At 39.1% G+C, this 25,422-nt stretch overlaps 1 protein-coding gene across 1 annotated transcript in view; it reads right to left on the bottom strand.

The window, feature by feature from the left end:
- Window positions 1–25,422, bottom strand: part of EP300 (E1A binding protein p300) — an 83,037-nt gene that overhangs the window by 31,711 nt on the left and 25,904 nt on the right. Inside the window, exons 3-10 of the mRNA XM_015813597.1 lie at window positions 24,845–25,021; window positions 10,988–11,243; window positions 9,878–9,991; window positions 8,397–8,633; window positions 7,784–7,877; window positions 5,657–5,794; window positions 1,586–1,703; window positions 624–795 (exon numbers count right to left, since the gene is read on the bottom strand). Of these exons, the coding sequence (XP_015669083.1) occupies window positions 624–795; window positions 1,586–1,703; window positions 5,657–5,794; window positions 7,784–7,877; window positions 8,397–8,633; window positions 9,878–9,991; window positions 10,988–11,243; window positions 24,845–25,021 (1,306 nt within the window). The remainder of the gene's footprint in view (window positions 1–623; window positions 796–1,585; window positions 1,704–5,656; window positions 5,795–7,783; window positions 7,878–8,396; window positions 8,634–9,877; window positions 9,992–10,987; window positions 11,244–24,844; window positions 25,022–25,422) is intronic.

The raw sequence follows: 25,422 nt of genomic DNA, 5'->3' as shown, positions 1-25,422 counted from the left end.
CTGATCCAACTGTTGTTTTTCATCTTCTATCACAAGCCTTTCTGTATGCTCAGTTTGTGATGCCTTGGTAACAATCATGCTGATGTTATAGCAAGGGCTGTTGGCTGCTTCTGGCTATTGTGGGCACACCTTCTCCCTTCTGGTATTGGTGATTTCCCTGTATAGCCATCTTGGCTTACAAAGGAGAAATCAGGTACCAGTGTGTAATTTTTGCTCATTGTTTACCAGATGAGAAAAACAAGCAAGACTGAATAAGTAAGAAAGTGCTAGTGTAAGCAACAGAAAGGAAACAATAGGAATGTAAAGCAGAAAAGATGGGAAATCCCCCCTTGCCCCACAAATTAAGTTCTGATAGATTATACTAAACCTAAACATCTTCAAAATCTGACTCTTTCCCCAGTGCCAGCCCATGTTATGAAGAGCAGTTGGTGAATGTTTTTCCCACTGGTAGGAAATTCACCAATCATTTTTGCCAGCTTGTTCCACATGGAAATTGTCATTTATAAATTCTAAATAAGCTTATGAGCCCATTTCTAAGATATCACAATTGTTATTTTGATTCTTCACTGGCTAAGGATTAATTTTTTCGACTATTAATTACACAGGTTAATTTAAACACTTACTTGCTGTCATTCCAGGCTGTGGCTGCCCCATGGGTCCTTGACTCATAGGAGCCGGTGGCATGACTGGAGCATTTGGTATCATATTTTGCCTCTGCAATCTAGTCCTTCTCTTTTCCTCCAATTCCTTCTGGATTTTATAAATTTTCTCTGCTAGTAAGTGATAGTACTCTGCCTATAATGGGAAAGATATGTATATTAAATAAAAATTAATGATACACATGTATTTGCTAATTTTAAACTTCCAGGTGTGCAATATGGATTTTACTCCTTAGAATTTGATGTTTATTCAATACTAATAAAAGAGCTATCACTGTAATGCATGTTCTGCATATAGAAAGCTAAACAATGTAGTGATGTGGATTGGTTGGACAGGTAGGTGGGAGTTAAGAATACCTAGAGGTTAGACTGTAGTAAGCGCCAACGCTCCTAGATAATCAGATTTCCCTCTCTTGCCATCAGAACTCTGCAGTACAACCTGGGACACTAAACTGTAATACCATCTGGAGTGTAATATAAGGTTTGATATTACATGTATCCTCAAGGCCATATAAAACATATCATACACTGTATGATTTTTAATCCTCATTCTAAGGCATATCTGCAACACTATCTCTAATGCAATATCCTACCACAGGAATGAAGAGCAGGCTGCTCCTCACTGTTAGGATCTATCCAATTATGTTAGGGCACCATGAAAACTACATTCACCTACATTGCTTTGGGGTGAATTTTGTTCCTTGAACAAAATAAATGAGTTTAAAAGACTGTAATTGATTTTGTAATCCAACTATATACACATAATGGTTCACTAGCATCACTGAAGTAGTCTCTTCATATTATTTGCTTTATACACATCTCGCAATGATAGAAAAGAATACATTTTGAGCAGAGTATACATAGAAAAGGATCAGGCATTTAGAAATGTGTGAGAAATATGACTCCAGAAAATACTAATAGCATACCCTGCTATTTGCAGATTCATACATGTCCCCTTCAACTTTCCGAGCATAGGAGACAAGATTCGCCATACGCCTATCTTTCAGTGCTGCAGGATCAGGAGTTGGAAATATGGCTTGTACTCTAGAGGAATATAAGGAACAAATGTTAAATCTGACCCTAAGGTCAAACAGCTACTATTTCATAAGCAAGCAAACCACAAATTGTGAAGCTTTGTATTACAGAACACTACCATGTTCCACTTTAATGTTTTTCCTTTAGGAATAAAAAATAGTTGGTTGGCTGATAAATCAAAACAATTCCCAACACTTTCCAGTATATTTAGGAATCCAGAAAACATTACCCTTGTGAACTAAAATATCGGTGCCAAGAAGGGAGGGAAGCAACTCAAGTGATTTTAATTTAGCCACATCAAAATAGGAGAGAGCAGGGATTTATTTAGCCAACAAGTATTTTATCTTTCTTATGGTATTTTTTATCAATGCTGCTATAGGTGAGAAGAATATAGGAACTCTGCAGCTATGTTGCCCCTCCCAAAAAATTAAAAAACTTACTGAAAGCTTGTACACCCAGCCTTATTTAAGTTTAATACAAAATAGTCTTGCCAAATCACAGCAGCACAAATAAATAAAGGATATCTAACAGAACAGCCTTCCTTGACTCAGGACCCCTCCAAAATGTGCCAGACCAAAGCTTTCACTGTCCATGCTACCTGGAAGTAACAGGAATTGTAGTTCAATACAATACAGAATATAGCCAAGCACAAAAGATCATATTGACTGCTGCACAGTCAATGCAACCTTTTTACAGTCCTATCAGATCAACAGAAAGTACTGGATTACTTGGGTTTCTGGAATTACTTTGTAGCTTTCATACTGTATAGCTATGATAGAAAATTACAGTCGACTCTTTCAGCGGTTTACCACAAGAGCCAGTAGATCATAGCTGCTGAAGTCTAGGCCCAAAGGATTTTTAACAATTAGAGCTATGGAAACTGTTTGAAAAAGATGACTGACAATGTGCAGAAGTATGAACAAAGTACTTTTCTTTTAATCATTACAACTACCATGTCTTTAACCAGCTTGCTTTGTTACTTCGTAAGTTGTTCCTAGCTATCTCTGTGTATGCTTTTTTGCTTCCACCATCCACTATAACTGTGGTTAATGCAGGGATCTAAATTAAAGCTCTATCAACAAAGGGCTTTCCAGCCTCTACTCCCAAACATATACTGAAAGTAAACTCACTACTTCCCTTATCTTTTTTAAATGTCCTAACACTCAACTGAAATCTGTATTCTTGTAACTTAAGATCATTATTTGATTTTCAAACTTAGCCACAAAACTAGCAACTTTGGTTTTCCAAATAATATAGAGAGAAAGAATCAAGTTCCTTTCTTGGTTAACTCCAATTCAATGGAACTATACTAAACTTTTCTTTCTTGCCATTTTCTCTAGTGACGAGGCAACTTTTTCTTGCCATTGATACACTCATGCCTTGTAAGGAGCTGCTATTTTACAGATATCCATGGAGATTCAATAGATCCTACAGAATCCTAAATCCTGGGGACCAATGAGTGTCCCATTAAAAAAAAAAATCTACCTGGTTTATTTTTAGCTCCTTTATAAAAAGGAGATGCTGTTCTTCTGCAAAGGAAAATTAGGATAACTTTCTACAAACAGAATAAACACTTGCAGGTATTGCAATGTATTTTTAACTATTTGTAGACACTCTGAATGATAAATAAAATAATAAACGCATTGCCAGTGATTACTGAAGTTATAATAGCTTTTTTATCAATGTATTTTATTTTAGCCAACACTTAAAATACAATTAGTATCTGGGGCCATGTATCCATGACCCAAAAGATGACAACCATGATGTATGATAAGACTAGGAGAAAAGGAAAGGCTATACCAAATTGAAATAACATTTGTCTGATTATATAGAATAGAGGGAATTTTATAGTTATATTTATAAGGCCACCCAATTCTACTGCATGTAATTATTTATATTAGAATTATTCAGAAAATACAAACCAAAGATCAGAGATCCATAAAACAAAACAACCCCTGCTCCAAGCTTTTAAAAAAAGCCATATAACACACAATACTGCACCCATTACAGCCCAAGGGCTGGGGGTGTGTGTCAGGTTTTAAGAGTGCCTCTGAATAATCTCTAAGGGATTGTTACAGATGGCAGGCATAGGCTATAGAAAGGCATGCTTCCTAGGTCCCATCAGATAACACTGTTCAATGGACGGCACTTGAAGCTTGCTGACTGCCTGATCATACAGGATAGCAGAAATTATGAAAGACAGATGGTCCTTCAGATAACCAGATCCTATATCATAAATGGCTTTAGAGGTAATAACAGGTGCCTTGAATTGCATCCAGACTCCTGCTGTTAACCAATGCAGCTCATAAAACAGGGTTAGGGGATGCCATGGAGCCTGGACAAAAATTGTCCAGAACCATTGACTCCAGTGATGGCCAAAATTACTCGCTCCTTCAAAAAAAAAAAAACCTACTGCACAGGAGCAATCTTATATCCCCTCCAAGCAGTTTTCATGAGCCACAAGGGGTAACAATCTAATAGACAGGTAGCCAAGCTAGCAGATCTAACGATCCTGTCCACTTTCTCCATGTTACAACTACAAACTCAGCATGTTAATTACCTAAAACTTTGATGAATACATGGTTTAAATTATGAATGGACGAGTTAAAATATATGACATAAAGAGGGTAGAAATTGATTTAATCTAGATTGATTGATCAGGTGCCATATAGCTCGTGTCAGCTCTTAACAACTACATAGATATATTTTCTTTATGATGATCTGCTTCTACTTTTGGTATACTGTATATGAAAGTAGGAATTTATATGGTTGTGACAGGTTGGCTGTATAACCTATTTAGTATGTGTGCAAAGATTATATCTGTCTACGGCAACTGGAATAATGTTATTATAGTTAATTTATACAAAGGGAAGGCACAACAGTGAACACAAAATCTACAGTGAGATTTGTTTATTATAAAGTGTGGGATTGTGTTGGGTATAATTATGATTGAGAGGAAAGTGAAAATGAGCAAAATTTGGGAAGTGTGACATGGTTTAATGCCAAGTAATACTGTATACAGTCCAAATGTATGAATCTGAGAAAAAAAGGCACTATACATTTGACAAATGAATTGAATACAAAAGGAAGTTATACAAAAATAATATACTGAAATGGTTTGGTCATACAGAAGACAAAATTAGTTAAGAAGAAAGGGAAAAATCAAGAAAATTGTAGTTAATTGAAGTTGATACGTTCACAAAAAGAGACAGGTGAAAACTTTAAAGAACAAAAGGCAACGTATGGTGTATTGATATGGTGGAAGCAAGGCTGGCATGAAAGGAAAGAAAATCCTGGGGAGGTATAGTGAATAGTTTTATTTTAAAATTGGTTTTGAAGTTTCTATTATCTTCTGACATTTATTTATTTAACCTTTTTTCTTTGCTTTGCCCAACACTGCTTATATTAAAGGAAAACAGCGTGATGGGTGTGCATGCATATAATTTTTTTTAACTATACAATGTTGCTGTGCACCAATATTTTAGCCCTGGAAATAATGTAGATATCTTACTGAAGGGTCAATGTATGGCAACTCAATGAAACTAATTTTTAATGCTCACAAAGTAAAATTAGTTCAAGGCAACATAGAAGAAATGGGTTTCCAGATATGGGTCATACTTTCTGGCACTAATTGCCTCCTTATCATAGATTTTATTGCCCCATGATAGGATCCACTTAACAAAGCAACAAATTATGAGTAGTTCTCAGCATAAGATCAATTTGTCCTTTCATTAGAAATGTATGGTATTAACTTTAGATCCCTGCCCTATATTTAGTTCCACATCCTATAAAGACAGTTTCAACAATTACATAAGTAAAAAAGAAATCAATAGCTATTATCACACAATGTGAGAAAGTATTACAGATTTATACTTCATTATACTATGTTTACCTCTCTCATTATATTAACTGCCTTATTTATCTTATTTGTTTAGAAGTTTGAACATTTTATCAGTACATACAGTTTATGAACAAGGTGGTTTCTGAGATCCTGAGTAATATCTTCATGCCACTGTTTTCGCATTCCAATACCAGAAGGATGTGTTGCAGTTGGCATGGCCCCCAGACCAGCAACATTTGCATTTTCATTCAACATAGGACTGAAAGCAAAGTGGAATCGTATGAGGCACCTTAAAACATAATTTAGGGATACCCTATATAGAAAACAATTCTATTGATGTACCCCTCTTATAAGAGGTTTCCTGCTCTGGCATGATCAGATGTATTATCTCATCTTAGACAGATTAACCTTTGTGTTTCCCCCCAAATGATTTTTATTTTCTGAATGTGAACTTCAATCTCTCTTGTAAAAATTATCAAGATTAAAATCAAACAAAAATTAGAAAAAGAACTCGTAATTCTCTTATATATCTTTGAAAGATTAATTTTGGGAGATATGGATGCATTTAAAAAGGGCTTATATTATGGGTTTGATATTGGGAATAAAAATCCAGCAAGTCATCAGTCACTAAATGTCTTAAGTTACCAATGTGGTACTTCTGAATATGTGTTTCTTCAGAAAACCTATGCATTTCCAAATAGAACGCTTGATCAATTATTTTTTTTAATCATCTTTTTATTAGTAATTTATATTCTCTTAATTTACACCAATTATAATGAAATATAAACTCATGTACAGTTATCTCAATATACAGGTAGTCCTCGACTTATAACCTATTATTTCTTAATTGTCTGAAGTTACAACAGCACTGAAAAAATGACTTATGACCATTTTTCATACTTAGGACTGTTGTAGCATCTTTATGGTCACTGACTCATATTTATGATGGTTGCAGTATCCTGGAATCATGTGACCATCTTTTGTGACCTTCTGACAACAAAGTCAATGAGGAAGCCAGGTTCACTTTACAACTGTGTCACTGACTTAACAACTGCAGTGATTCACTTAACAACTGTGGCAAGAAAGGTTGTAAAATGGGGGAAAACTCACTTAACAATTGTGTTGCTTAGCAATGGAAATGTTGAGCTCAATTGTGGTTGTATATCGAGGACTACCTGATAAAGAGTAAAATGAAATACATTTTATTTCCACCTGTCCTAAAATGCAATGAATTACTAAGTATATTAGGGGGAAAATGTAGAAAAATAAGCAGAAGTATTTACTCATACTTTATATTAACTTCTAGTGGATATATTACTTCAGTCAGCTCAATCATATCTTCTTTTATATCCAATACTCTGATATTTCTAGTAACTATGATTAAACTATTTTTAATACCCCAATGCAATCATTATTTTTTATTGAGAAAGGAAACATGGAAACCTGTTCTTTTTAAAAATGAAATTTCCTAGAATTTCTAGATGTTATGATAACCTTTCACACAAGAAAATTCAAAACCACGGAAATTTCAATATTTGTGTGATTACAAGATTTTACTCCTGTCCCCTTTTCTTGAGGATAACATGCAGTTCTAATCCTGACAAGATGGAGCTGTTGTAAAACACTAAGGAACTGCCTTGAATGAGGATTATAATTGGTCTTTTATAGGATTGCATTTCAAATGCACTACTTGGATGTTTTCCTTGATTTGGCATCATCCAAGACAGATCATGCTATATTTAGGAGAATTTTTAACCAATTTAGAATGTATAGCAGCTGTAGCTTTACCAGAAAAAGAAAAAAAATGCCTCCAATCCCAGTAATAATAATATCCAGTCTGAATTACTACCTCACAGGGTAATGTAGTAATGGAAAGTTCAGCTGGTGCAACCTCCCAGTCTTAGTGATTTTTAAATGGCATGGGTAATTTAATAAGTAGTGGATGAACAGCACCAATTAATGCATTTTCAAGCCCAGATTGGGATGCTGGAATCAATCTGTAAAGTTTCTTTTGGGTGCTAAGTTACCTGAAAATCTTTTTTCAATTACAGCAGGGGTGTCAAACTCGCACCGTCATGTGACATGTCGCAACGTATCACAACTTTTTTCCCATTGCCCGCAATGGGATGGGCGTGGTTTCGCCATGACACATCCGGCCCGCGGGCCAGCAGTTTGACATTCCTGAACTACAGCAACTGCCCATCTATGCTAATTTTATACATCATGTGTTAAATGAAAGTAATCTTACTTTTGAGAATTTACAGCTGAATGCAACATTGAATCTGGTAGCAGATTCTGGGCTTGAACTCCAACTCCTCCATTCACTCCCATAGGATTAGCACCTATACAGGAAAAACAAAACAAAACCCAAACCTCCTTACTGTGCTGTTTTACAAAAAGCAAAAGCCTTAAAGTTTATTATAGTTTGTATTATAACTATACAATGTAAGATTCCACCCCATTCCTGATTTGTATAGCTTATTCAAAGTTTGTAACATTTGCATCAAACAATTATCATTAGTAGAGACATTTCCCTTCACGACAAAATACAGTAGGATTCTTAAGGGAGACCTAGTAAATTGCTGAGACCTCAGGCACATCAAACAAAAATTTCGGCCACACTTTTTCCAAAATGCTCCCCCCCGTAGGAATATGTACTAATAATTAAGTTTTTAAAAAAAGAATTTTAAATATCAAATTTAAGATTTTTTTCCAATTTTTGTAATAATTTGTTGCCTTAGATTTCTTTTGGCACTTCAGAGAGAAATGCTCATCAATAGGATAAAGACAGTGCTAAGCATATATAAATGGCAAACGTTTTATTGGATTTGAGACATATATTTTGTCTTCTATATACTTACTTGTGGGATTCATCGGGCGAAGCCCTTGTGGTGACTGTCCTTGCTGCTGACTTTTCACTTGAGCCTGTGTCTGCGTTGGCATCTGATTTCCTTGATATGTCAGCCCCAAAGCTGCATAAGCCCTCTCAATAGAGCTGGGATCAATCTGGTTAGTAGCATTTATGTTGGGTGTTGTCTGCTGCCCTACTCCCACTGAACCAGAATTTCCAATTCCTACTGCAGCACCACCTAATAATGCTAGAAGCAATGAAAACACAAAGATGGAGAAGTGATTAAAGAAAAACCAGCTGGACTGACATTAAGCCAGGTTAATCCAGATTTTTAAATAAACATCAAAAACGTGGGACCATCTAGCATACCATATCAAAATCAAATAAGCCACATTATATTTTGGACAGAATCAGGACATCAACAAATTGTTGGGGTAAATACTCTTCTAAGTTCTTGATGAGAAACATAAATTTTTTGGATCAGACTCAAGTGGGAATTTTTTTCCTGATTTTATTATATTGATCAAATTACAGAATTAGAGACAAGTCTAGTCAAAAGAGCTTTCTAAAAAGCCCATTCATATGACAGAAGCTTTGCTCTCTGTAATAGGATTCACTAGACCTGCTGACATGGCAAGGGAAAAAATGGAACAGCAATGGCCTCCAAAATAGCAATGAAAAGAGGAAATAGTAGTCATTGTAGCTGTTAAAGGCTTTTTTTCCCCTCAAGGAATGCTATTTTGAAGCAAAAATGGAGCCCATCCAAATACATTAATGTCTAAAGTGTTAAACTCCTCAGAATTAAGTTTTCATAAAATAATTTTATGCTCAGTTTACAAACTTCTTGCATTCGCGGTATTTTAAAATTATTATTACATACTCAATATGTCTTGGTCATTTTTTCTGCCACTTATTCAGTTTAATCAAGAGTTATGTAGAGGAGAGGCAAGGAAAAATAGAAAAATAAATCTACAATTATAGGGAAAGCATGGTATGTACCTTTCATCAATGGAGAAATATTGATTTACTAAAATGTCATTCCTGCAGGCACTGAGAAGCTAAATATGTTACTTTCTTAACATGGCCTAACATAACCTGGCATACTGATTGTTCTCAGCCAAGCAAAGTCTTATTAATTAAACTACTGCAACTGTTAACTGAGAAATTCAATTTAAGGGAATTTGGTTCCGAAAGCTTTTGTGGACTTTTCTATATGTTATAACTTTTGTAAATGCAAGATAGCAAAGGCTGCAATAAAGGGATGAAAGTAAAGGAAGAAAACTCAAAAATGAGCAGGCATCTTTATTACATTATAAGTGCTTAGTGTCCTAGGAGGCAGCACATAAAGTAATGCAATAAATAAGAAATACATCTTTTGATTAAAAAAAACTATGAAATTACAGTATACGTAAGGATAGGTTTCTGATTTTGTTAATAGCCTAACAATGATATAATAACAACAAATATAATGGGTATCAGGGGACTTCTTACATTGTTGGTTTCTTTTATCCCCGGCATTTTTAAGAGGAAGACACACAGGACAATCATGCCGGGTACAATTCTTCCAGTGAGATATGATTTGTCGTGAAGATGCACAATGAGCCACTAAAAGAAAGTAAAAAAATATTTTGTGACTCACATAAACCTGAATATTTTTTGAACTTTTAAAACATGCAGACTCCTAGAACTAGAAAGCCTAACCCTGTTGTGACCATTAAAATATTAATAATGAATACCTTGTGGATTCATTTCAGCCAAGCACAGGTTATAGTTTCTGGACATATTGTAATAAATCATTTAGACCACTCTTTTTACTTGCATAGTAGAAACCAAGATGCTTACTAAACTTTCCGTGCATTTATAACTCTGATCTCAAGAGGTACTGTAGCTCAGTGGCTTAAAAATGCTGGATTTGTCAGGTGGAAAAGGTCGTATCTCTCTTTACTCCAGCAGTTTGAGCCCTAGCACTGTGCAAAATGTAGTGAGCTCTTGCCACTTGCCTCAGCTTCTGTCAACCTAATTGTTCAAAATTATGCAAAATACAAGTATCACTATGATGGGAAGCTAACGGTGCTTTGTGAGATAGCAAGAAACCAACTGCCGCTGGACCTGCCAGAATGTGAGGCAAAATCAGTGGCGAAAAGCTCCAGATGATGCTCGCACAGAACACTGTTAGACACTGTGGGTGGAGCTAATATTCCCCCCGTGATTCACCCTGGATAGTGCGCAGGTGTGAACTAAACAAACTAGCAATCTTTTTAAGACAGCCAAACTATTCTGTAGTAACATTGTAGACTCCCTGGCTCTCAATGCACAAACACCATGTGCTAAATAAATCAATAAATCTGATCTCAAATTCATCATTCTATTAAATACTGGAACTACAAACCATTTTTCATTTCAGCAGTATAATATTGCCTGAGCAAAAGCAAGTAGTTTTATTGTTGCTTATGTTAAATAACTGGAAGTTTAACATAAATTCTTGCTGACTTCCAACATAATCGTCCGAAGTACTAACATTAGATTCAGATCTAATTTCTGCCAATCTCTGCTGTATAGAAGATGACCACAAGTATATAGGCAATCAAATGTTGTACTTACCCTGACAGGATTTTCCAGCCTGGCAATGTGTCATGTGGTTGAGGACATTCTTCATGGTTCGACAGTGAGGGAGGTTACACTGTCGTACTTCTCCATTTGCTTGCTCCCTCCGCTGACATTTGTGAGCATGCAAGAGGAGAACAAGTTGCTGCTGTATAAGCTTGCGTTTTTCTGGATCTGCTGTAGGTGCTCCTGATCCCATAGCAGTTGATACCATACTAGCCTGCTGAACTGAAGGAGTCTGCTGCTGCTGACACTATCAAAAGGAGACAAAGCATTCTTTGAATTCAACAAAAATTAGAAAAGTGATTTTTTAAGCCTCTTCCTGGGACTTAACTTGAAGGAAACATAACTATTATTTTGAATACAAACCAGAAAGAAGTTAACTTTCTCAAGAAGTTGGTTCTACAAGATGGAAACTGCTATTTTGTTTTGAATTCTCCACTACATATACTCTCTTAGATAAAACTCACAATCTCAATTATCACCCCCACAAAACAGTACTTCATATGAAATGATTTCATTACTAGAGTAATCTCATTACTAGAATTAGTTGCAGTCTTTGATAACCAACATAGAATTGTATCATAAATGAAAGTGGGTCTTTTCAGCATAAAACCTCCACTGAGATACCAGATACACAACTGATTATAGTAAATATCAGTTCAGCGCTAGCCTGTATAATTTTTGTGCGACTTTCATTACCAATCTTAAGGATCTCCAGGCTCCCTTAAGCACAGATCAGTAAGAAATAATGACATTTTTCCTTGAGTTCAGAACACAAATAGGGGGATTCTTTCAAGTTCATCCTGAACTATCTGAAGTATATAAAATAAACCAGAGGAGTAAAAAGTGGTCATACTGCAATATCAACTCTTGAAATCACTACGCATGACTCCTTCAAACATTACAATTACAGTGGAGTTTTCATACGCGATAAAAGAGACAAACTGTTAAAAGCTGTGGAGAACCAAAAAAGCTTGAAGAAGAAATGCAGCTATGTAACCAACAGTTTAGTCTTAAAAAGAGAGGAGGGGTGAGACAGAAACTCAGGATTGCCCCATCTTGATTTTCTTTAAGAGGCAGAGAGAGAAAAAACTGTCAAGATTCTGTTATTACACCTACAATACAGTTCCAGTAGCTATTATGGACTCTGTTTCTGACTGACCTATCTCAAAGAGTTGACATAAATACATGGAACAATTCTATAAACTATATTTACATGATTTAATGTAATGTAATTCTATTGCTTTTGTCTTGCCTTCATCTTCACTAATGTGTTATTCTAAAAAAATCTTTTAGTTGAAATCAATTTGGTTAGTCAAATAGATACTGTAAATGTTGACTGCACTTTAGGAAATGAAGTCAAGTGGCCTTTCCTTTAAAGCTGAATTGGTAACTTATTGAAATCAAAGCAATATATTTACCCTCCCCACCCCAAGATATTAACTTTGACGCCTGTTCAGAGTTACCTGAAAAGAAAAGAACCCTAAACAATCTCTCCACAAGACAAAAGAAAAAAATATAGACATGTACTCTACACGACCCTGCTTTGCTTCCTTCCCTGACAATCAAGCTTGCCCACCCCTATCAAAATCAATTGTGGATTACCCTGGCCTTAGCCAGTAATGAGGCTGGCTAAGGTATTCTGGGAGTTGGGAGGCCACATTTGAAAGCTGCCACGGCTAAGAAACATTGCTCTAAAAAACAAAAGGCATAATTACTCTGTACATAAACCATCTATATATACTCTATAAGTAAAATTAATGAGTTCAATGACCCTTGATAAGTATAATATCTGCTGTTCTAATAGGGAGGAATCTATTTATCTCAAGTTACTTAATGTAAGTTGAACTAAATCTTTGGGGTACCAAACTATTTCTTTCTTTATTCTTTTATTCCTATGAATACAGAATGAGTACCTGCAATGAAGAGATTGAATAGACTATTCAGAAGTTACATAAAGAATTAAACATTATTATGTAAACAGAACTTTAACCTGCAGGTATCTGCAATCATTAGCATCTCCTTCTATTCTCAGTAAATGTATGATGCCTCCCCACTTTCAAATTCATGGGTGATCAATTGAGGTGGGTGGGTTGTCTACTGATCTGGTAAATGTGATATTATTTTTTAATGTCTTGTAGGTTCAGTTAATTTTTTTAAAGAGCACTGAATAAATTCTCAAAACATAGAATTGCTATGATTTTTTGTGTATGCGTATCTTCAAGTCAGTGTTAACTCCTAGCAATTGCCGGAATAAGTCCCTGCAGTTTTCTTAGCAAAATTGAGGAAGGTGTTTGCCACTGCCCACTTCCTAGAGCTGAGAGTGTGTCAGTATTTAAAAATCACACAGCAGGACTAGAATAATGGTCTCCTGATTTCTGGTACATATTCAACCATACTTCCAAATTATCAGAGGTACTCAATATAAAACAGACTGTAATCCATATTTGATTACTTTCTGGAACTTTATTCCATCATAAGATATCTAGTAATTATATTTTTAGGTATATGAAGAAATTGCCATTATATGTTCAGTCAACAAAGGGTCAAATTGTTCAAATCAGGGTGAGGGGAATGCTACTGCTTTCTAAGAAAGATCAAGCTTTTTTGTTTCTTTGTCCAGCCTTACACTATGTAGATAAGTGGTAAACTGATTATATAGTGTTTATTCAGCTTAATAAAAGTTACTTAGAACACTGCTTATACCTGTTTTTAATCTTTTGCGAGAACATAACTGTTTAGAATATATGATTACTGTATTTTATTTTAAAGTTTTATAACTATGCAGGTGTTATTATAAAACCACTCCAGTACTTTATTTCAACCGTAACCTTAGATCTTATTAAGAAGAAACATGATCACTAAGTTACTTTTCAAATATAGCTTCCTACCTTATATCCTATCATTAATATAAAGAAATAAAATCCTATCATATGTGCAAAAGCTGCAATGCCAAAATGTTCCATTTCCTCTCCAGATCATATCAGTTCAACTATTTCAGGGAAATCTAGCAGACTGCTAAAAGTTACTCTTCCAAACTAGATATAGGCTAATCAACTTCTAAATAACTTTTCTCTGCAATTGGGAAAAACTCTATATAATTTATACATTTAAAATAGATAAGCCAAAACTTATTCCTCCTCTAGCAAGAAAACTATCCTGTAAAAGCAATGGACAATAAACACAAATTTCTGCCTTTTCTGGAGACAGCAACAGCATTTCCACAACTCTGAACTGAAACACTAAAATTTATTTAATGAACAAACACATCCCTGCTACACTATTACCATGCCAATAACTACAACAACAAAAATCTGAGGAAAAAAGATTTAATCCATGCCTAACTGCACAGTGTATAGGGAGCTAAACATATTTTAGCCCCTGAATGTTTCAAAGGAGAACAATGTATAGGTGACATATGATTTATAGAAATCTTGATAAAGAACATACTATTTCTGCCCTCATTTGATTTCTGACCATAAAGATAAATCAAATCCTATGTGTGACAAATTTTGTCCATATTATCTACAATTATTTTGGATTATTTCAGTGTACAAAAAAGAAATACAGGCAGTCCTCGACATACAGCCACAATTGAGCCCAAAATTTCCATTAAGCAAGACAGATGTTAAGTGAGTTTTGTCCCATTTTACAACTTTTTGCCATAAAGTGAATAATTGCAGTTGATAAGTTAGTAAGATGGTTGTTAAGTGAACCTGGCTTTCCCATTGACTTTGCTTGTCAGAGGGTCACAGAAGGGGATCACATGACTCCAGGACACTGCAACCATCATAAATATGTACCCGTTGCCAAGTGTCCAAATTTTGATCACAAGAATGCTGCATTGGTCGTGTGAAAAACAGTCATAAGTCACTGTTGTAACTTCTAATGGCCACTAAACGAATGGTTGTAAGTTGATGACTACCTGTATACCCTAAGATCTATTGACTGTTCATTTTGTGTTCATGATTCCTTCTGAGGCAAACAGAAGATGATGATATTTTCAGGTAAAATTGTAAACTACCTAGAGCTTTCAGGATTGGATAGCATACAAATTAAATGAACAGAAACAGTAAAAGGAAAATACAATCACATTTAAGGGGGAAAAAACCATTAGGTTTCCAGATAGAATACAGCAGGAACAGACAAGTGAGTAGTTCTGTGTTCTAAATGATTGTGTACCCAATTATGAAATATAAAAAAGTAATTCACTATACCAAGGGTTATGAAGGTGCTGATTTGCCTATATTGGTGATGAAATAGCTACTTCCTATTACATAAATGGAGATTGTAGAAAGAATAAAAAGCGGAGTATTTCCAATAAGTAAAGTTACTGAAAGACCAAACAAGAGTTTATAAGTTGAGTTCAATTAACATTTTCCCAGTCTAGCTCATCAATGTGTTTTTGCCTGGCCTGAAATGGAAACAAGAAATAATCCTCAACTGGTAGGACATTCAAAAACAGAAATACAGAGAGAAATCTGTGATTGTGATTTCTAAAATAATCTGGCTATTATGCAGCAAGCAGAACCATGTAGCACCTCCTGAAGTAATAAAAAGGATTGGCAAAGGAAGTGGCCACACTTGAGATAAGAAAGGAAGAACACTTATCAGATTATACAAATGAGATGTTACCAGAAAAACTGATAGAAGAGGTAGGTTTCCATAAGGAAAGTAGTCAAACAAAAGAGCAAGTTCACTGGATGAGATAAAAGTGTTTGACATTAGATATATATACACTAATGTTCAGAGTATGGGAAATAAAGAAGATGAGTATGAACTTTCAGAACCAAAAGCAAATATGGTTTAATAGAGATACTGGAATACTGGCAAGCTGAGAACTCAGACAGGAATACTGCGACTGAAGGATACAGTTTGTTCAAAAGGTACAGAAACTATGGAGAGAGGGAGGAGTTACATTGTAAGTATGATTACTCTGAATGATCTCAGTGTAGAGAGAATCTGGATTAAAATAAGTGAAGGAACAAATAAAGGTTTGATTGATTGCCCAATCAAAGAAAAGATGAACAAAGTGTAGATCTTAAAAAAAAATAACTAGAAGACATTAATTATCTTAATCCCGTTTGAAGTAACTGAAGATAGCCCCCCTCCCCAAAAGCAATACAATTACACAACAATTTTCTACAGTGGCCTCCGTCTTTTGGAACATCATTCCTGCTTAGATGAGATTGGCCCTGAACTAGCTGGCATTCTAGAAAGACCTGAAAACATAGTTTTGCTGTCTGGCCAGGGGATCCAGTAACATGGACATGGATGGAGCCTGCAAAGTGGCTGTATTGCTAGGGAAAACACATGTACTTCCCTGCAAATTATGTTTTTATTGTTTTATTTTGTTGCATTTGTGTTTTTTAAATTTTGACCGCTGCCTGGGTGAGATCGCTGGCTATATAAATTTACCGAATAAAAATATCTGGGAAGACTATAGAGCATATCATAATGCAATTGTTTTCAATAACATTTTAGATCCGTTAGTTAATTTTAAAAACTCAGGCATCGATTGACGTTTTAGTTTGAATCCTGCACTGAGTGGGATTTGACTTGATGGTCTAAATTCTTTAATTCAAGATTATCAAAGGGAACTGCATAAAATCTTCTGGATCCTCCAAATTTACTATCCCCCATCAATTTCTGAAGATAAGCATTGAATAGTGTTTTTAAAAATATTGTTAATTTAACAATTTTTATACAAGATGTGTAGGCCATTCTTCTTAATCAGCATGATGTGAGGTAGCATGCAACCTAAATATATAATTTTTTTAGACAACATGAACACCAAGAAACATTCAAGTTCATAGAAGGGACGTTGTCTTACCTGAACGCCTTTTCTCAGCATGACGATGGAGAATCCACAGATGGGTTGATCTTGTCTTCCTGCCCTAGAGACTAAGTCAATCAACCTTTGCCACGCCTCTCTCCTTAGGCTAGGAAACCCCAGTCACGACGAGGCACAGCTGTTGATGACATTTCAATGTGGTGGCTCAAATACCCTTGACACAGGGCCTGACTGACCCTAAAGGGTGGGAGTGGATTCTCCATCATCATGCTGAGAAAAGACGTTCAGGTAAGACAATGCCCCTTCTCCAGCATGACGAGTGGAGAATCCAAGATGGGACATACCAAAGCCTCACTGTCCCTATGGACGGGAAGTAGTCTGGGCCTGTGTCCCACCATCTGGTACTACGCACTGGAGCACTCTCCTGCCAAATGAGGCGTCCGCAGAGGCAAATCTAACTTATAATGCCTCATGAAAGGGGAAGGCGACGCCCATGTCGCTGCCCTACATATTTCCTCAATTGGCGCCTGTGTCGCCCACACCGCTGAGGTTGTCGCACTGCAAGTGGAGTGTGCGGTGATTTGAGTTGGAACTGGCAGGAAGTGTGTCTGGTACGCCCCTGCTATGCAAGCCCTAATCCACCTGCCGATGGTGGAGGCAGTCACCTTCTGCCCTATTGAGGAGGGCTGGAAGGAAACGAAGAGGGCTTCAGATTTGCGAAAGGATGCAGTTCATCTAATATAATGACGCAAGACTCTGCGCACGTCCAGGGTGTGCCATTTGCATTCCAAGTCATGGGACGGCTGAGGGCAAAAGTCCGGAAGCACAACCTCCTGCGCCCTGTGGAACAATGAATTGATCTTGGGGACGAAAGAGGGATCCAATCGTAGGACCACCCTGTCTGAATGAAAAATGCGTAAGTTCTCTCTGACAGAAAGAGCTGCCAGTTCTGAAATGCGCCTAGCCAATGTGACGGCTACTAAGGCGACCTTGAGCGTCAACAGTAGGGTACAGGTTCGGGTGGGCTCAAATGGACGTGACGTAAGGGCCTGTAAGACCCTGGACAGATCCCAAGAGGGATATCTGTAAATCACTGGCAGTTTGCTGTTAGTCGCGCCCTTGATGAAGGAGTGCACCATGGGATCAAGGGCTCTGACTTGCCATGTGTGAGCACCGTGGACAGGGCAGCCACCTGTCTGCGGATTGTGTTGGGCGCTAAGCCCCTCTTGAGTCCCTCCAGTAAATAATCCAAAATTCTTGGAATGGTAACTGTTGAAGGGTCTAACTGTTGCTTTGCACACCAATTACAGAAATTTTTCCACATGGAGTCATAAATTCTATTAGTTGTAGGCCTTCTTGAAGCCTGAATCATAGTAATCACATCTGACGAGTAGGACTCTTGTGTCAGGAGCCGCCGTTCAAATGCCAGGCGGTTAACTGAAGTCACTGGGGCTTTGGGTGTTGTAGAGCCCCTTGGCTGAGGGAGATTCGATCTTGAGGTATCTTCCACGGGGGAGAGACCGAAAGACTCACGAGATCGGCAAACCACAGCCGTCTTGGCTAGTGTGGAGCAATGAGTATCGCCTCTGCCGTTCCTGCAGTATCTTTCAAATCACTGCCTGGAGCAGAGGAGAGGAGGGAACGCATACAGCAGCCCTCTGGACCACGGGCTGCGAAGGGCATCTGCCCTTTCTGCCCCTGGAGACGAAAACTGGGAGAAGAACCTCGGGAGCTGGGAATTCGCCTGGATAGCGAAAAAGTCCAGTATTGGGTGACCGAACCTCTCAGAAATCTCCCTGAACAGGTCTGGATGCAGGCGCCACTCGGAGTGGTCCACTATTGTCCTGCTCAAGAAATCCGCTTGCTGATTCATTTCTCCCGAGATCTGCTCGGCCCTGAGGGAGGAGAGGTTGGTCTCTGCCCAGATTCCGAACAATTGAGCCTCGGCCATAAGGGACTTGGAGTGGGTACCCCCTTGCCGGCTGACGTGGGCTTTTGCCGCCACGTTGTCTGTGAGGACTAGAACGTGTTGTCTCGCCACTGGGCTGTGAAAGTGGCATGGGGCCAGGTGTATCGCTCTGAGCGCCAACCAATTCATGTTGTGCTTCAGATCTGACTGGGACCACCGCCCTGGACCAACTGCGATTGTAGGTGCGCTCACCAACCGAACAAGCTGGCATCCAAGGTTAGAATAAGCCGGGTGGTCTCCTTGAACAGGGTCCCCTTTGCCATCGCTGGGGAGACCCACCACTGGAGGGATTTTAGGGTCTGTGACGGAACCCTTACCCTTTGGCTGGAGGAACTGGTGCCCAGCCTCTGGAACGGGAGCAAGAACCATTGCAGGTTTCTGGAGTGTAGGCGGACCCAAGCACAATCGCTATGCAGGAAATCATCTTTCCCAATAATTGGGAAAGCATAGCCAGGGGGACTGCACGCTCCCTTTGAATCTGAGTGACTAGGGATCAGATGCTGTCCCAACGTTCCCGAGATAGGTAGACCTCGCAGTTCCTTGTATCTATCAACGTGCCCAAGTGAAAGAGGCGGAACTGTCTGGCTTTTCTGGAAATTTACTGAAAACTCATGGTCCTGGAGGGGCTTTATGGACAATGCCAGTTCTGACTGAGCCGATTGGACTGAGGAGGATTGAATGAGGATGTCGTCCAGGTAGCACTGGATACGTACTGGAATGGTCCTCAAGTGCGCGGCAAGTGTCGCCCAGGACCTTTGTGAACACTTTGGGGGCCGATGAGAGGCCAAAAGGTAAGGCCCTGTATTGAAAGTGTTGGCCTGCATAGCAGAACCTGAGGTATTTCCGGTGTCCGGGAAGGATGGGAATATGTAGGTAGGCCTCCGTCAAGTTGATGGACGTCAGGAGTTCCCCTTTCTGATGCCTGCCAATATGGATTGGAGTGTTTGCATCTTGAATCTCCTGTATGCCAAGTGAATATTTAATCCTTTTAAATCAAGGATTGCCCTCCATCCTCCCGAGGTCTTGGGAACAATGAACAGAATGGAATAGAACCTCCGTCCCTTTTGCCCTGCCGGAACAGGCTCTATGGCCCGAATCTCCAGGAGATGCCGAACGGCCTCCCTCATGAGACCTCTTCTGACCGGATTTTTGGGTGCTGGGCAACGGACAAAATGCCTCGTAGGTTTGGAGGTGAATTCCAGAGATAGGCCGAATCTGATGGTGTTGAGGACCCAGAGATCCATAGTGATGGCTTGCCGTTTGTGCGCGAAGAGAGCCAACCTGCTCCCTATGGAAGATTCCTCCCTTGAGTCACTTGGGCCTTTGAAAGGGGAAGCCTCCCGCGCCTCGAAAGGGCCGCTTGGACTAAAATTGCTGTCTGGGTCTGTTCCTGTTGCCAGATCTGTCGGGGTGACAGTCTGGTCTGGGAAGGAACGGCAGGAGAACTGAAAAAACTCCAACCCTGTTTCTGGTCGAAAGGGCTGCCTGCGGCCGTAGGGGGCAGCCGTCCTATATACTCTCCTGATAAGGTGGGACAAGATCTTGCGCTTATCCTTATTTTCAGACAGATAAGGATTTAGGGCCTCTCCAAATAACTGGCCGCCCCTGTATGGGGCTGCAGCCAACTGCCACTTGGACTTAGCATCTGCTCACCACTGTCTGAACCACAACAGTCTATGAGCGGTGACATTGGATGCTATTGCTCGAGAGGAAAATCTGGCAGCGTGTAACGACGACTCCGCCATATACTTTGATGCAGCCCCTAATTTGTTTAGGTCGTGGTGCATCTGTACCTCTTCTGGCTGGACCCTAGCCTGCAGCTGGCGGAGCCAGAGGAGAGAGATTCTGGCAAAGAAGGAGGTGGATGTAGCCGCATTTACCACCCATGCTGAGGCCTGATGGGTCCTGCGGAAGGTGAGTTCCGCTTTCTTGTCCTCTGATCTCAGGGCCTCTGCCATATCTCCAGACACCATGAAGGAAGAAAACAATGGTGCTAAGGGTTCATCTACAGCCGGGACAGCTAGCATCAATGATAGTGCTGGGTCCACATTAAATAGCTTCTTGTCTGTCCCCCTCCCCAGGGAGGGGAAGGTGCCAGGCATTCCCCATTGCCTTTGGACTGTATTAAAAGGGGGGGGGGCAGGGGATGTGCTGTTGGGTAAAGGTGGGTTCTGAAAACAACGTGCCATTAGTACTCTGACTGGTGGAAGGCCCAGCCTGAGGGACCCCTTCCGAGCCAATTTGAGCGGTGCTGCTGGCCTTGTGGAGCAGGGATTTGAAGGGGGCCGGATTAAAGAGGCCTACGAAGGGAGGCGGGTCAGGGGATAAATCCTCATCCTCTGACAGCCCCTGCTCTGTCTATTCGTAATCACCTGTAAGCAACATTCTGTCCCTGGAGGAATGGAAGGGGAAATCGATCCCTGGTATGCCGTTACTTCCTCCTGGGAGATATAGGATGGGACCCCTGATATTACTGACTCAGGTCTGGATCTCTGGTGTAGTGATGAAGCTATGCCTTGGGTGACAGCTTGAGAGATCAGAGCCTGTAATTGTTCCGATGATAATGCCCCCTGAGCTTCTGGGGGACGGAGTCCTGCCGCTGTGGGTATAAATGTTTCCTCTGGACTCAGCCTAACCTTCGTCGTAGGCGCAGGGATCTGAAGGTCAGGCCCCTCGCTTTGAGGGACCATCTCCACCTGCTCTGCCCTGGGAAAAGCAAACTGACCTGCTTTTCCTTCTGCAGACCAGGCACTTGGGGCAGCCGAGGTTACAGGAGTGTTTAGAGGGCCAAAAACCGATGCCTTCATGGGAACAGGGGAGGCCTGCCCAGCTCCTGCTGTGCTTTGGCGCTTTTCTGCTTTGGAGAATTGTTTCTCTAATGCCTGGTGCCTTCTGCTTGCTTCTCTGTCAGCAGCCTTAGAGGATCTTTTGCCAGAGATGACTTTGGCCTTGAGCTTCCCAGCAGCCTCCTGTTTGGATGATTTGGACCTCTTATGCCTGGAAGGACTATTGGAAGCACTTTGAGAGGTCTGAGGAGCAATGTTGTCTGCCATTGCAAATAAGAGATGTCTCAGTGGTGTGACTGAGAGGGATCTCAACAGTAAGAGGCCAAGTACTGGCTACTGGTGATGGCGGCAATCGCCGGCACGCTCACAACCCAGATAGTGGCGACAGACCAACTTAATGGAAATGGCCAGTACTTATCTGGTTAATGGTGGCTTCAGGACCACTCAATGGTACGTCCAGCGCCTATGCAATGCTCCTGATGGCAGCAGACCAGGGCGGCAAGACCAACTTAATGGTACGGCCCGCACACATACAATCCACTTAGTGGCGGCAAGACCAACTTAATGGTAACAGCCAGCACACTAGTAATCCGTTGGTGGCGGCAAGACCAACTTAATGGTAACGGCCAGCACACTTTGTATATTCAGCAGACAATTGTGTGAGTTGTAGGCCTTTGTGCACACTTTGTGTAGTCAGCAGACAATTGTGTGAGTTGTAGACCTTTGTGCAAGCCTTCTATAGTCAGCAGGTAATTCTGTGAATTTTAGGCCTTTGTGCACACCTTGTATAGCCAGCAGAAAATTCTGTGAATTTTAGGCCTTTGTGCACACTTTGTATAGTCAGCAGAGATTCTGTGAATTTTAAGCCTTTGTGGCATCTAAGGTGGCACTTGCATAGACCGCGCACGAATAAGCAGGCAAGTCTGAGTGAGTTGTAGGCCTTTGTGCAGGATCTTAAATGGCAGCCGTTGGATTAGGCCTAGTCACGGCCTGGAAAAAAGAAATTGCTCCGACTGATGTGCAGTGAGACACTGGCGTTAGAAGCAGTTGGTTAATCCTCTGTGGCCAGCTGAATGAGCGGCCCACAATGATGATGCTTCTGCCTGATCCGTTTGAATTTCCCGGTCTACAAAAATGGCGGCCGCAAGATTGCCATCTAATTTGCCAGGCCTGTGTTGTGGTTGGCTTAGTCCGGCTGCCGCTGCAATTACTTGAAAAAGCTGAGATTTTTGCTGAAATTTGCTGAATGACCTGCTAAGGGAGGATTCTCCCCCCCCCAGGCTGAGGGAATCCCACGCGGCGTCCTAAATGGCAACTGCTGCTTGTTTAGCTTGCCGAACATCGCAAGGGGCTTTAGGCTTCAGCCGAAGCATGTAGAAACGTTGGGAATCTGAACAGTTCAGCTGTTTAGCGCCGTGCTGAATTCAGCGCAGCGAAGGGAATTGAAAGAAAGAAAATATACAACCTGATCCATGATGGGCTTCTGCACTAGAGACTAAGAGCCAAGTTTACCACGTCTCTCTCGGGCAAAGACTAAGTCATGACTGGGGTTTCCTAGCCTAAGGAGAGAGGCGTGGCAAAGGTTGATTGACTAGTCTCTAGGGCAGGAAGACAAGATCAACCCATCTGTGGATTCTCCACTCGTCATGCTGGAGAATAGGAACTATCTCCTTTATATTACGAACTTTAAGCTAAAGTAAATGATGCCGATCCATGAAATTTATTTCCTAATAAGACTGAATTAGTTCACTAAGCATGGAAGACAAAATATTTTTTAAAAAACCAATAAAACCAATGTGGTTGATAATCTTAAATAATATTAAAAGCCTTTCACCAATTCTGATTTAGATATTGCATTGGAATTCAACACCATTCTAAAATAGTATGTAGAGAATAGAATTGGTTAAATAGATCTGGCAGAGGGTTGATGACAACAGATTTTGTCATAATTTATTAACAAAGAAATGTGAAGGTGGTTGCAAAAGAATCTGAAATTATGAATAACATAATACAGCCATTTACATCTGTGAAGCTCATAGGCCACAACTCTCCACATTCTCCAAATATATTTCTGGAGGATCTTAGGGTAGAGCCTTTAAATTACACACCAACTGAAATTTACAAGCTATACACTTTTAACATTTTCCAGAAGTGGTATGTTTTTCCTCCTACACAAAAATATATAAAGCTGCAATAATTTATTTTGTAGGGCAACATGAATTTTTTAAAATTAAAAATTAGTTGGGCTCTTTCTTATAGGGTCCCTATAGCAAATTTTTTATAACTAGTCCTTTATATTCACTTTATCAACATTAATGGCCCTTCATATTTACCCAACACATTGTTCTTATGGTTGTTATCACTTTTTCCCTTTCTCCCAGGTTACTCTATTGTTGCTATCACATTCTTCAAACTTCCCAATAATTTACTGCCTCAATTTTACTCCCAAAATACCATACATATTATTTTATTTCTCCAACTATAAACCTTTCCCCATTCAGTTTCTCTAGTGAAGGTCACTCAGTTCTCTTTCAGTATCTGCTATCCTCGAAAAGTTCCTATTCTTTATATTTTAAGAATGGCCATCACTTTACTCTATAAACATCCCCTTGCAAAGCATAACACCATCTCCATAGCCAGTTTCAGTTAACAATAAAACTTATGGCAAGTGGTATGTATGCACATTAATCCTGCATCTTTTCTACTTGAAAATACAGAAGAGATGAAAAATATTGTTCTACTACAATTGTGTACATTTTTAAACTAATTGTCAGCATAATAATCTGAGTAATAGTAACCATAGTTTTAGTAATATAAAGTTTTTCACATCATTTATATATTCCTAAATCATTACCAATTAATTATAAGGCCACTACTTCAGAACACATTACAGACTGTTTTTCTTCTTTGAGCTTCCAGAATGTCAACCAGAAAAAGAAAACTCTATGCTTTAAATTAGAATAGGGGACTTGTGACTTTCAATGATGCTGAATGATATCTTTCAGCAGCCCCACCTGTGATTCAATGGTGCAATAAAATCTTATGACAAAAGTATGGCAAATAATAGAGAGATCAGAGAAAAAAACGTTCAGAAGAAATTATAATTCAGTTGAAACATTCCTTCTTGTAGTCCAGTAACTTATTTCTAGTTAGACTCCAATGATAATTTAGTCCCCCACCCCAACTTTTCCAACCATAGTTTCAGAGACAAGCGATGAAACAGTATGTAAACCATTAACATAGAAATACTGCAGTATTCCAAATTAGTTTTAGAAGAATTTTCTACTAAAATCGCTACTTACCATGTTAGGCATCACAGGAGCAGGCACTGGTTTCTTGTCCATTGGAAACTGTGGCAAACTGTTAGGTAATACCGGCTTATTTTGCATCTGGGGACCAAGTCCACTGGCTCCAATTGGCTGCCCAGTGTTTTGGCTATATGGCGGGACATAAGGACTGGGGTTGTTCATCATTCCCATCTAAAAATTAAATAAAAAGTGATAGGTCATTTAAGGATTTTTAATTTTGACTTTCATATCATGAAATATAAAGTAAGCAATGAATATTTCGATGTCACAAACTATCCTGATGTAGTGCAATATACTTGGAATAGCCCTATCTCTATCTCCTTCCCAACCTTTCATGAATGCTACTCTAATAAAGAATTCTTTTAAAAAAAACAAAGCAAAATCATTCATTACTATTAATGGTAATTTCTAGTTCTTTTTTACATGTTTTTCCTAGATAATTAAACTTATTAAATATAATTTTAATTGGTACTATTCACATTGAAATTAAAGACTTCATAACTGAACATGTATTTGAATGTGCTTACAAAGCAGCATTTGCTTTATCAATTAACAGTGACTAGCAAGTTTAT

The sequence above is a fragment of the Protobothrops mucrosquamatus genome, unplaced genomic scaffold (genome assembly GCF_001527695.2).
Source record: "Protobothrops mucrosquamatus isolate PMUCROS unplaced genomic scaffold, P.Mucros_1.0 scaffold173, whole genome shotgun sequence".
Lineage (NCBI taxonomy): Eukaryota > Metazoa > Chordata > Lepidosauria > Squamata > Viperidae > Protobothrops > Protobothrops mucrosquamatus.
Note: the sequence above shows the minus strand (reverse complement) of the source record. Positions and strands in the feature narration are given on the sequence as shown.